The sequence below is a fragment of the Strix uralensis genome, chromosome 7, assembly GCF_047716275.1.
Source record: "Strix uralensis isolate ZFMK-TIS-50842 chromosome 7, bStrUra1, whole genome shotgun sequence".
Taxonomy (NCBI): domain Eukaryota; kingdom Metazoa; phylum Chordata; class Aves; order Strigiformes; family Strigidae; genus Strix; species Strix uralensis.
In genome coordinates, this window is record NC_133978.1 from 13,943,547 (window position 1) to 13,957,032 (window position 13,486).

Genomic DNA, 13,486 nt, shown 5'->3' on the forward strand with positions numbered 1-13,486 from the left:
TGCCAAAGAGACCAGTGTTTGGACCAGCTATTAAACTAGACCGTTAAAAGATAATTGCATGATGACATTAAAGGTGAACCAGTTTTTCTGATAGGCTTACTACAGGGGAAACTATTAACTATTATCAGGGGACACCTAGGAGAACTTTTTTTTTTTCCTCCTAAATGTCAGGAGCTAAAAGCCATTCTGCTCCTGACAAGTGCCCTACTGCTGTCTGTAAATAGATGTGTTTCTAGTACAGTGATTGTCTAGGATGAGCTGTGACGAAAATACAGGAACATAGCTGGAGCAGAGAGTTGTCACCATCCCCCCTCTCCAGAAGCACAGGGGATACTTCTTCAGACAGAGCTCCTACATCCAATGCCTGATAATCTGCACTTGAGGTGTTGTATGTGTGCTCTTCTTTCCCTGACAAGGCCCTGGTTAGACTCTTTCCAGTTGTACTGGGTCTGGCTGGGATGGAATTAACTTTCTTCACAGCAGTCTGTATGGTGGTGTTTTGAGTTTGTGGCTAAACCAGTGTTGATAACACACTACTGTTTTGGCTATAGCTGATCAGTGCTTGCACAGCGTCCAGGCTTTCTCTTTTTTCCACTCAGGCCCTGCTGGCAGTGAGTAGGCTGGGAATAAGCAAGAAGACAGGAGGGGACACAGCCCAGTTGGTTGACCCAGACTGGCCAAAAGGATATTACATACCATATAATGTCATGCTCAGCAACAGAAACTGGGACAGGGGAAGAAGGGTGCGTTGCGGGGGTTGGCTTCCAAAGTGGCCATTGAGAGAGAATTTCATCAAATTAGGGGAGGAGGCATTTTTTGATCAAATGTAACACCTATTATCCTCCCATGTGGAATACAATTTGTGGAAGTATAATGTCATAGTGATCTGTGAGGGGACATGAAGGCAACACTGAAGAGATGTTGCAAACTTGCTGAAATAAAGATTTAAAAGAGAAGGGAAATTAGAAGAAAAATAATCTCTGCTTAGAGTCTGTGAGACTGAATACTGAAAAAATAAAAGAAAGGGGGAGCAGAAAATTAACAGAACTAGTTTGAGACAAGAGCGAGAAAAGGATAAAAAAGGAAAATGAACTAGAAAAGAGAGAATGAAGAGAAATTGTAAAGGTGGCTAAAATAAAAGCAGGATTAAAACTGATGAAGATGGGGAGAGTTGCAAGATGATGAAAACGACCTACGTTACCAGAAACAGTGCTACTGTTTAGTCTCAGTCTGGCAAAAAGAAACACAAGTTAGAGGCAAAGTAATTCAAAGTCAAAGACGAGTAGTAAATCACTCTTGTAAGATTGTTTTGGATAATAAAGAATGATCCTTAGCACATCCCTAAAAGAGACCTCCTCCATGTTCTGTTCTTTATTGCAGGGCCCCACTCCTTTGCTTTTGCACGTGACAGCCCTCACATCAAAGGTTGAAAAATGCTTAAATTTCATTGAAAGACCTTTCTACGGTATTTCCAATCCAATTTTGCACAGCAAAGAGGCTCAAAAAGTGTTAGCTCTGTCAGCCCTTATTAGTCCATTTTTAGCCCAGGAGAGCATCCATTGCATAAGAATCTGCTTCGAAGGGGACAACAATACATGCTGAAGCATTTGAAAAAGGGCAAAATCCTTCTGATTCACTGCAACAAAAGACACAAACTGTAAATGTTACAGCTAGGCTTACTGTAGAATATATATGTATACTCTTTTCCCCACTAGTTACCTACTACTTTCCAGTGTGGTTTCAAATTACATGGTTCCTCTTTAAATTATTAATCCATTCCACTCAGCTATTGATCTCTACCTAGCAAGTGTTACCTTGTGAAAATCAATAAGATCTGTCAGTGTTGCATGTCGGTTTGGATCTACCCCCAAGAAGCTGTAGAAATCCCCAGAAGCATCAACCAGGAAGTGTTTGAACCCACTTTGCTGGCGATAAGACAACGCATAGCCCCAGATTTTCTCACTGACTCGCACCAGGAATGTTCCCTCAGATTTATTCATCAACAACTCTTCTGCCTCCTGGCGGCTGATAATACCTGGCAAGAAAAAAAAAAAAAAAACTATGGTTATGCAGATAACAGGTCTGTCAGAGTAAATCAAATGCAACAAATACAGAGCAGAAGTGAAATTCAAATGACATAACTTCTCAAGACTGAAATGTTTATAGGAGGAGTTAGAGCTATAGAGACAATGTTTATGCTATTTTCTTCTGAAGGATAGCTGTAAGCGTTTTGATGGAGTCTGATGGGATATGCTTTTTAATTATCTGATTGAGAATTGCTTTTTCGCATCCCTACTGCTTTTTCAAAGGAAGTGTATAAACACAACTGGCCTATCAGACCGGCAAATTCTGTTACAAGTGATCATTTAGCAGACTAGCATGGTTTGGCATTGCAATTTGAATTGGCAATACACTGCTGATATTTGCAATTGTACTGCAGTACTTCTGACTGTGTTGCCTTACAGCTGTTTTATAGGTTCTAAAGAAGGAACATAAAGCAAGTGCCAGGAGAAGAAGCATTTGCCTGCTTTCATACATCTGTACATACACACATCTATAGATGCATATAGATAAATTGGAGCACAAAGAAATCAAATCCTGCAACTAACAGAGCTGCTAACAGAGATGGGTGTGTTAGATTACAGTGGTGCTGCAACCTCCCCCCTCCTGGGCTGCTCAGTGTGTGGTGCAATTCCCCTCCTCCTGGGCCACATACCAACCCAAGATGGATTGCAAAAGACAACGGACCTTAGCGTTAAGGCACCCCCTTAATGTACCTGGCTCCTGCTTTCTCCTATTGCTTGGGAATGACAACAGTCAATCACCTGCTGACAGCCTAGTACATCTGTACCTGGGCTGTGGCCCAAAGACGGTGATACCAGAACTTCAAATTCTAGCAAGTTCTGGGCCTGTGCAACTAGTAGAAAGTACCAGAGTATTTCCTCATCCGAGTTGAGCTGAAATGGAAAATTACCTGATGAAAGTCAATTATCTCAGACCCTATGAATAGTGATTCTAAGTGAGACCCTTTGAGCTCTCCTGGATCGCAGCGGGCTGTGACCAGCATCTCCCCTGAGTTGGGACATGTCTCAGGCTCAGACTTCCTGAAGTCTGAATATCATCTGCCCACAAAGCTAACAGAAGGCCAGGGTGAAGTCAGAATTATTCTTGACTCTCAATTATTGTCCATTGAGAAATACTGATGCATTTTGAGTATTTGCTCCAAATTTGAGAAGAGGGAAATTTTAACTATAGGCTAGCCTCTTCCATTCACCTCTTTACCTATCTATGTGTTTAACTACACACATTTACCTTTATGAATGTGAACGTTTATGTAGTTCACTGGATATCCAAATATTTCTGTACTGTTTGTATGTCTTGTGTTTTGCACATATACTTTGATTCAGAATACCTTGTAGTAAGTTAGTGTGAATCTTGTCGTTCTTGAATCGGTAATCAAGTCACTATTTTAATCATAACATATTTTACAAAATCACTTTGTTAATCATTAAATCAATCAACCATTAAGGGCTGCTCACACCATTAATAAATCTTAAATTGCTATTAAATCATAACCATGTGAGATACCTTCATCCGCAACAATTACTCATTCACAGGCTTGCATTTCTAGGGAACATTGTCACAGAGGAAAACAAGAAACAAAGATCATAGTCTTTTCCTCTGGGACCTTTCAGGCTTAATATCAGAGTAACAGTCTCCTCTAGTTAAAAACCACAGCCATGAGCTAAACAGAGCACCAGCAAACAAAAGACTGAATATTGTAATCGTTGACCAGAAGTGAGCTCATCTTTACAATTCATAATGAACAATAATGAGTTATACAACCTTGCTCCAGGACAAGAGAAGACAAAATTAGTTGGGGCTTCCTGCCATACATAATTATCATCCTGTGATTATTTTCTCTATGAGCCAGTTTACCTCCCTGGACAAACCCCAGACAAATTCCATCAGGGAACAAACTCTCTCCCCATACCCTGGTCACCAAGCAGTTGTTTTATAGGTGAATTCATTCCTTTGCTGCATGAAAAATTTATTTGTCAGGGCAAAAGAAGGGTCACAAATTCAGATTTTCAGAGTGATCAAAGGAAAAAGTTTAACAGTGGTAGAGCTTTCAAGAACTTTCTCATTTTATTCTTCCATGTTGGAAAAATCCTCATCTCTCTTTTTATTCCTGATCCTAGGACACAACACTGAAGTTGCTGGTACTTCTGCTTGCAAACAGGGTATAATAGATCAACCCTATTCTGATCACACCCTACATAAAAGGTGTGATCAGAATTGTAACCAGCACTGAAACAGGTCTTACCATCCACCTGGAGAGCCTGGTTCCAATTTGTCTGGTAGGCCTAAAGGACAGTAAGTTCATGTCTCATAATTATCTGTAAAATACCAGATGCTCACTTTCATCAGGAACAGATGTTGAATTAGGCCATCCTGAATGTGAACATGGCACAAATGTCAATAAATAATATGTGTAACATGTTCAAAGTTACTCTCTGTGAAGCTAAACTTTCTCAAAACAATACATGTAATATTTAATGGAACTGCTTGCCATCGCAGAATCTTACACATGTCCTAGTGAGGGTTCCATGGAGTCCAAGTACTGAAAAGCCACATTGTTTTTGTGTAATAATAACCATATCCCAGGGATTACCGATTCGTACAAGGATGGGCCAATCTGAAAGACCAAAGTTCGGGATGCTCTAATTAAACCCACAAGGAAAATTATTCCTCTGGGAGACATAGGAAGGGACTGAGAAGATCTGGGTGCTAAAAGCAAGCACTGTGCAATGTTAGGAAAAATAGAAAAGCATCTCCTTCTTTCAGTTTTTGTCTGCTTTGAGACAATTAATTTCTTTTATGGTTCTACTTGGTGCAATGATGAACACAACAACAGCTCAATCTCAGTGAAGCTCCAAGGTCCTCAGTACTAAGAAAAAACACACATATATATTCTGCTGAATGACATACTGTTCTCATTTCTGGAAGATATTACATCATCTTTGCACCAGACATGCAAAACAGGCAGTAAACACACAAACATATGCATTTGTTTAGAAACAGCATGCAACTGCTCAGCCAACAGTGTAAATTGCTGCACTTTGCAAAACTAAAAACAGTTTTATTGGAAGTATTCCAAGATGAATTGTTAAAAATTCTTGAACTCTGTTCAAATTAAAAGATAGTACTAATATGAATCAATATGATACAGCATATTAAGTGAAGCTGTATCACTAGATCCCAATAGCAGGAGCCACATGCCAAGATTTACACAAAAACTGATTCTGGAATCACACTATTTGTTAATCTAGTCTTCTCTCAAATTACCCTAATTTAAATATACAGTGATTATGATGCCTACTTCCTTGACAAGTCTCTGCTAGAAATACATGTAGATAGACACACTAACAAGCTCAGAGCATTCAGTGATACAGAAAAGTAAAAACAGTTCCATCATCAGCAAATACTACATTAACTCCAATAATCAATATTTATACTGTAATTCTAGATTGAAACCATGCTTATCACTTTTGGGACAGGAACTCGGTGCTGTTACAACTACCCCTTCTCTAAGCAGTGTCAGAACTGTTATGCAACCCTGCTAGAGAATGAGGTGGCCTAGAGAATTTAGCACCTATAGAAATACAGGGTTTGTAAAAAAAGAGGGTTTGTATTATATGGTGAATATTATTCTTTGGATAGTTCTAGGGTTTGAATGACCATCACTATCAGGCATATAATATGAAATTCATTTAGCATCGATTAGTTTAATGCTAAACAATCTGTTCACCTGCTTTCTACTCCCACCAGTAAAGCTAAAACACTGCAGGCTTCCACGTGATATCTTCTTTGCCAAACCTTATTTTTGTTCTGGGCACTTTATATCATTGAATAGGTGAGAAATGCTACATTGCTCACAGCCAAGTTCTTTTTTTGTTTTCATTCTCGTTTCTGCTAAAAATGGTGTAATAAATTATCAGACAGCTGCTTTCTTACCTTTTCCTCTCCTGATTCTGTTAACAGCTCATGAGAAACCATCTCTCCCCACCAACTCCTCCCTCTCTCTGCCTCCCAGTTATTTTATTTTTCTCTGGTTCAATTCTTCAGTGGGTGGTGATTGCAGCAATGAAAGTCTCCCTCCACCCTTTAAAAAACGTTATACTGTTCTCAAGACAACTACTGAGTTGTGAGCACTGCTCACTCCTGAGATGACTGTAGAGAAATAAACATCTGTGAAACTCCTACATGAACATTTAAAACTGTTCGAAGTCAAGAAACTTCAGTTTCCCAAAGGTCTGGTAAGAGGTTCAGAATCATTGATGCTCTTACTTGTGCTAGTTAGGATATTAATTGGAATTATTATCTGGAAAATAAACCACTGATGCTTTGAAAGTGATTTTTTTCCCCTCTCTCTAACTCTTGATAATCTCTTTAAAAAAAAGGAGAAAAAAGAAAAAAAGCAACATTTTCACTTGCTGTAAAGCAACACAGTGTCAAAACCAGTAACCCTTTCACGTATGCACAACTTTGCAAATCAGTCATTTAAATAAATACCTCACAATTAATCAATCTATCATCAATATCATAATTTTAACTCGTCATGTGGCCAAATACACAACAGCATATTTGGACAGCAGTTAGCTACTCCACTGAAACTCACTTATCTTTTACCTGTCATACCAAACAATTTCTCTCAGAGTATACAAACTGCTGTTGTCTATAACAAAGTATAAAAGAGCAGTAGGGTTTTGACTGGGAGAGGATCAAAGGTGTAACTCACTCCTCTTGAAAGCATGGAAACCCTATCAGCTGGCTTGAGTTTTAGCCCCCTGCCCCCCAGATTCACTGCATGCATCTATCACTTTACATGCATCTACCTATCCACTTTAAACATTCTAGTTTTGCAATACTTATACATATTAACATTTTGGATTCTTAGCAAGAGAAAAACATTTTGGAAGACCATTATTTCAAATCATAGGACATTCATCATCAACTGACATGTTCCTAATTAACAGCTTCATTTTTAAATACAGTGCCTGTAATGAAAATTTGTAGATGATAGGCAAGTCTTAACATTTTTGTTGTAATTATGTTCTTTTTACTGCCACCAATTTTCCAAAAGGAAAAAGAACATCCTAACATTTAGAGTATATTAAGCTCACGTGGGAACTGGAGGGCCCATTGTGAATTTAGTGGGCACAGCTAAGAAATCTTGATGCTGCTTCCAAGTTTACAGCAGTTCAATTGCAGAAAATACTATTTTGAAATATTATGCAATGACACTTCAGCTTCCCACTCTTCTCTCAGCATTATCCTACAGACATCCTTGAGTGAAACTCAGGAGATGAAATACATAAATATTTGCTAAGAGAATGCCACAACAAGCATGAATACAAACTAGAAAAGCTGATAAACTTTGCAAACAAAGCAAGACTAGAACAAAGCAAGATCTAAAACTATTTTTTTGATCATACAGATAAAGTTACGTCATGTCCATTCTTGTAATCTTACAGTGGTCTAAGGTACCACATGTAATAACAATGTCAATATATAAAGATAATTTGGCCTTTAATGATCAATATATTTTTAATATGCATATGTGCATTTATATATGCCAAGAAGTCAACTGAGATTAGAGCGACAGTAGGTACAAACACAGCCTAGAAGTGTTCATTTACCCTTTTGCAGTAGAAGCTATTTGCTTAGCTGATGTTTTCTCTTTTCATATTTTTTTCATTAGCTTGATCTCAAACACTCTAGTGCATGAGGTTTTACTCACAGAGCAAAAGCGTCACAAATTCTGGCATGAATAAATATTAATGAGAGCATTCATGCCAAAAGTGCTTTCATGACCATTATAAAAAGCCTTCTATTTGATGTAAAATTGATTTGTTGAACAATTATGAATATTCACAGGTAATCAATGAAGAGGAAAGAGACTCATCCTGTTTATACAACTTAAGACATCTAATGAGGGAAGTGTGTGATTTAGGTCACCAATCAAAATTAGGAGCAGGATCCAAAACACAGAGAAGCCAATACCAGTATCACTTTTGTTTTCAATGGGATTAGATCAAAGCCCATGTGAATACAAATATTCCTGGCAATCATTACATGAATAATTCACATGCTAAAGGTCATACAGACATATTACATTTAGAGCAAGGGTAAACAATAAATAAATGAGTAAACACAAGGAATCATGAGGAATTAGCAGATAACTCCTGAATAAGGACTGTATTTGTCCAATTACACAGACAGAACTAAACAGTAATTTGAAAGATAGTGATAAAATGGCACCAGGGAGGATCAGTTTGCTAAGCACCAGACAATCCCTTCCATTTATTGAAACTGAAAAACTGAGCTAGACAGACATACTACTATATCGTTTGGAACAAAATGCTTCCCAAAGTGAAACAAACAAGCAAGTTTTCCAACAACTTCCAAATAAATTTCCTCTCTCTGAGACTTAATTTGAGAGTCAAAAATTGGATTACACCTCACCTTGCAAAAAAGCTGAAACAAGTAACAAACTGCTATAAACCTGAAAATAAGTTTGTACAGAACAGATTTTAGGGTCTTGGGTATTTTTAATCAAAAGAGAAAAGTTCCAGTTTGAGGAGAGGAAAATACATCATAAATTTTTCTGCCTACATCATTATAATAATAAAAATCATGTAGTTGGAAGTAAAGACACAGCCTACTTGGGACTAAATTATGATTAAAGGCAATCAGTTTTGAAAGAAATAATCAGAAAAGTGAACATAAATTCAGAAGGGATTGATCCAACTACAGATAGTATGGTTTAGGAAGAACTGACAGCCTGTGTTAGCATGCCAGCATTAACATAAACCTCTGTCAGGAGGTGCAAGAAGAGCTTGTAAGAACACTAGTCATTTAACCTAATGGAGGGGGTCATAGATTTTAGAGCCCACGGCAAAGGAAGATATACGCGAGGAACAAACACAAGCTAAGATGAAAACAGGTGGTGGTGAACTAAGGTTTAGAATAAATCTGACCTTTTTTTAGATCCCATAATAAGGTGGGACAGTAAAGGCTTGAAACAAATGTTCGAATGCATGACACTAGCAACCAGCTCTGGTCTAGGAAAAGGTGAAAAATCCAGCTCCTTCAACCACTCAGCAAGATCAAAGGCATAAAAGCAGGGAAGATGAAGTGATTGCTTCCCTGCAGTGCAAGAACTAGAGCAGCTATAGTTTATGCTCACAAGGAAAAGCAGTCTCTACATCACTCAAAGCAATAGTTTCCTCAGGTTGACTTTCTCAGTTCTCTACCACAGGTTCAAGTCTATATGTGGACTCTTAAACTGACTGAACATGCTTACGCTTGTCCCTTGGGAAGGACACAATTAACCTACAAAACTATGATGTCTAGACTGCATATCTTATCTCTGAGACTACCGATGTCACATATAATTTAAAGAACACTGTTATCAGTTATGGTGGTTTATGGACTCATCTTCACCTGAAATAGCCAAAGGATAACGTACATATCTAGGGCATACCTTGTCATTTCTCCAGCATTTACAGCAGGAGTAGCATGCACAAATAAATACATGCACAAATATTTGCAGCAATAGGATCTTGGTGTGCCACTCTATTAAAAAGCTTTCATCCTCCTTCTCCTTCCTTTTATTCACAATTTTTTTTTGTTAGTGTAACAAAACAAATAGTGAAAAAAGAGATCAATAGTATTGTGTGAGAAAAGCTATGGCTGAGAGATAACAACAGCTCTGCCTCTGCTATTTCAGAATAGAAGCAATAAAGACTGAAAAGCAAAGCATGGGAGTAAATCAAAGACGGCTGGTAATAGAAATAAAGCTGTTGAAGCTATTCACCATCTGCTGTTAATGCAGGATAAACTCACATGGGGCTAGATCTTCAAAAGAGTTCTATTCCCATTTAGGCATCAAAATAAACGGCCAGGTTTTTTTAAAAAAAGAAACAAAAGAACCCAAAAACCCGAAACAGCACAACAACTGTTGTGTGTTTGCTGTTTTGGTTTTTTTTTTTTTTTTTTAAAAACCTGGCCACGAGTGTCATGGCAAGAGCCTGAGAGCCCAGGGAAGGTGAGTTTCTATGAAATGCTTTTCCTCCTTACAGCTGGTGAGAATGCAGATATTTCATGCTGTGCTGCATGTTGGTAACCTGATTTAAGTCCTAGTAAATAGCACAGTATCCATAAATGTTACTAAGTAAGGGGCTATAGACCTCTGTGCTGATAATAGAGAAAAGATATGCAATAGGTCACAAAAAGCAAAACCTAAAATATGAGTAAACAAACTAAACCCTTCCTGTCTGCATAGAACTACAATAGGAGGCAAAGCTGGGATGTATTTAGAAATTAACAGGTAAAGTGCACATATGAAATACACTGGCCATGTCACAGGTTATCTGAGTACTCAGTGGTCAGTACAGGGCCTCCTCTCTGAGCTACATAGGCAAAGTGAAGTGACACTGGTTAGGGAGCCTCTGGAGAGACCTTTCTTTGTTCCATATTCACCACCTTTGCTTCTGCGCAAGCTCAGGAGCAATGCGTGCAGTAGCATACCTAAGATAGAGATAAATCTGTGTTGTTGAAAGGTGAGCAGGAGTCCATTACACATTTTTCACCACTCCTCTTCTTTGTAACCATCCCGGTACATTTAAGATATACACAGAATTGTGAAACAACACATCAGTGAATCTCAGCTACCTCCCGAGTGGGCATTGCTCAGTATGGAAACTATGCTCTGGGCTACGTACAGACACGTATAGAAAACCAAGGCCCAGAGGAATAATGTTTTTGTGATGGCAAGAGCTCCCTTCAGATGAGGATGAGACATACTGGTAATGCACCATGCCCTAAATAAGCTCTCCTTGAAGACTTATGTGGTGCATAGGACTATCTTGAGCTTCTATACACAGGAGAAAGTCACCAAGGAAAAGTATCATATGTAAAAATATAGGCCTATTTTATTGGTTTTTTCTTTATTTTTTTAATAATATGGATTCATTTCTCTGTTTTGTCAGGATAAAGCAGTTCTTAGAATAAAGAAAACTCAGACCTCAGAAGCTTTCTTAATTCCCTAAGGCTGAGATTCCTTAAAGCAGCTAAAAACCTCCTGAAATTCTGAAGGAAATGGGTGCCTTACTCCCCTGGGGATCTTTAAAAAATCCTATCTAAATGAGTAATGCAGTTATAATGGGTATTTTTCTTCAGGTTTACAGAAAATCAGATGTACTATATCCATTGTTGCCAGTACGGCTCACAGTTAATTCCCTATGCGCTCTGCAGAAAATATACCCCTTAATTGTCTCCTTTAAAGTTCATTCTATATCCAAGCTATCAAATACTGTAAAACCCCTTTATATTCTCTGTCAAAATATTTATGCCATATTTGCTAACAAGCAGTGCAGCACATAAAAGATAGGCGTTTGCATTACTTGTCTGAATACACCACTGGTATAATAGAGTTATAAATTTTTCTGTTAATGTCTCCTCAAAGCATAGTGTTGGTTTCTTTCTTTCCTTCCTTTCAGATTAGCCTATAGAATGCATTAGCCAGGAGGAAAACAAAGATTTCAAACTCTCTTTTCTCTTTATACATTATTGTCACCTATCAGAGGAAAAAAGGTAGCACAAAAGACCTTTAACCTTCTATCTCATATATATATTTCTTGATTTTTTTCTATAGAGATGGGCTCTTCTGACCTGAAATCCCTGCATTAAACCTCTGCTATTACCCTTTAATTTTTGTGAGTCTTCTCTTCTCATCTGAACAGCTTCTGAAAAGCAGCTCATTTAGAAAAATGGAACAGTTAACCATTCCATTTTCAGTTCTTTCTCATGTAGTTTACCATGTATGATCAGTAAATTGACAGAAATTTAGTGGCAACTATATTTAATTTTTTATTGTTTTCACTGACTAAAGTTGGAAGCATCTATGTTCTAGTAAACTCAATAGAAGATCAACAACATGGAGGTCCCAAGCACCTAAATAGGATGCCTTACATAAACAGTACAAATATTCGTGATAATGATTTTTCTTTGCTGATAGGATGAGTAGAAAATAAGAGAGTTTTTTAGAAAAAAAATCATCAGTAAATACTTCTGGGCCTATATAAGCATCCTAGATGCTCTCATAGATAGCTGATATTTCCTGCAAATAGCATGGAAAAGAAGCACATTCATGAGGATGTCTGCAAACTCCAAAACAAACATGCTTTGAGAAAATATCAGTACACTAATCCAAACAGGGAACTTTGTTACAAATACTATTCCTGTAGGATGTGTTCACATCCTTACAATACAGATAGGATCGAATTTTTACTTCTATCATCTGTGAAAAAGATATTCAACTATACAGACTCTATCAATAAACTTTGGTGATAGATGCATGATGTGACACATGCAAAGTAGATATTAAGACCTGACTGTATCTTCTGAAACATCAAAATTTGCTTAAACAGTAAAGCACACAGAAATACCTCACTAGAGCGTCGCGCCAGGGCTAGAAATAGTACAGTGATGTAATACAAAAAACACTGTAGAGCAAAGAAGCTGATTTAAGCTCTGATCCTGGTCCAGCAAAGTGAAACACATCTGTTCTGGTACAGTAGTCACTGATATTGTGTTTTGTGTGAAAAATGAAAAGCATGGCAGTTTTTTAGAAGGTTTGTGGCCAGTATGCACACCATCCTTTCTCCAGGCAGACAAAATATTTGCATTCTTTCAGTCTTGGTCTTGCAAGCAACAGAAGAAAAAGAAAGGGAAATTCTAGGTTGTGGGCATCATTTGCAAGCACTTCTTACCCACTTTGCTTGTTTACATTACTCACCTTGTTGCTTTTCACTTAAATCCTCAAATTTTGCTGAATTTGAAAATGAGGGAGAAAATCTTCTGGTATGCAAATGAGATCTAAATCAAGGAAAAAGATGAGAAAGCTGATCTGTGAGAGGAGAGGATGAGAGCGCAAAAGCCCTCCTGGGATGTATTTATGTTCTCATAACTCCAGCCATCGTAAGTCCTTGTTCCTCCTAAATACAGGAGGGCAGCATGGACATGAAAAAACATGGAAGACTGAGCTTTTACCAAACCAATTGCACAAAACAAAATAAAGTCCACAGTGAGATTTTTGTTTGCTTTAGATTTCTGTAAAAAGGCAAAGTAGAAGAACTAGTTAAGGGTGGTCTTCATAGCCCCTTCCTGGCTGTGTACAATCCTTTCTGAGGCAACACTGCCAGATGACACTCCAGGGGGAACACAGGGACCAAAGACAAGAATAGTGCGTGGAATAGCTCTGCAACTATATAGCCTTGGCTGGGATGACATTCCTGCAGAGACATGGTTTCAAAGAGCCCATTACTGGCTGATGCAGAGTTGCTGAAGAAGAGTTGGGAGGTACAGTTCTGAACACAGAGAAACAGAAAAGTTTGTGAGGCTGGGGGGAATTGTTTCT

General features: G+C 38.1%; 1 protein-coding gene across 3 annotated transcripts in view; it reads right to left on the minus strand.

Annotated features, from left to right (window-relative positions):
* Positions 1-1,703: 1,703 nt before the first annotated feature.
* The window catches only part of SH2D4B (SH2 domain containing 4B), a 100,180-nt gene continuing 88,397 nt past the window's right edge, over positions 1,704-13,486 (minus strand). For all 3 annotated transcript variants that reach the window (XM_074874482.1, XM_074874483.1, XM_074874484.1), the window contains exon 7: positions 1,704-2,035. In XM_074874482.1, the coding sequence (XP_074730583.1) occupies positions 1,797-2,035 (239 nt within the window). In that variant the 3' untranslated portion in view covers positions 1,704-1,796. The remainder of the gene's footprint in view (positions 2,036-13,486) is intronic.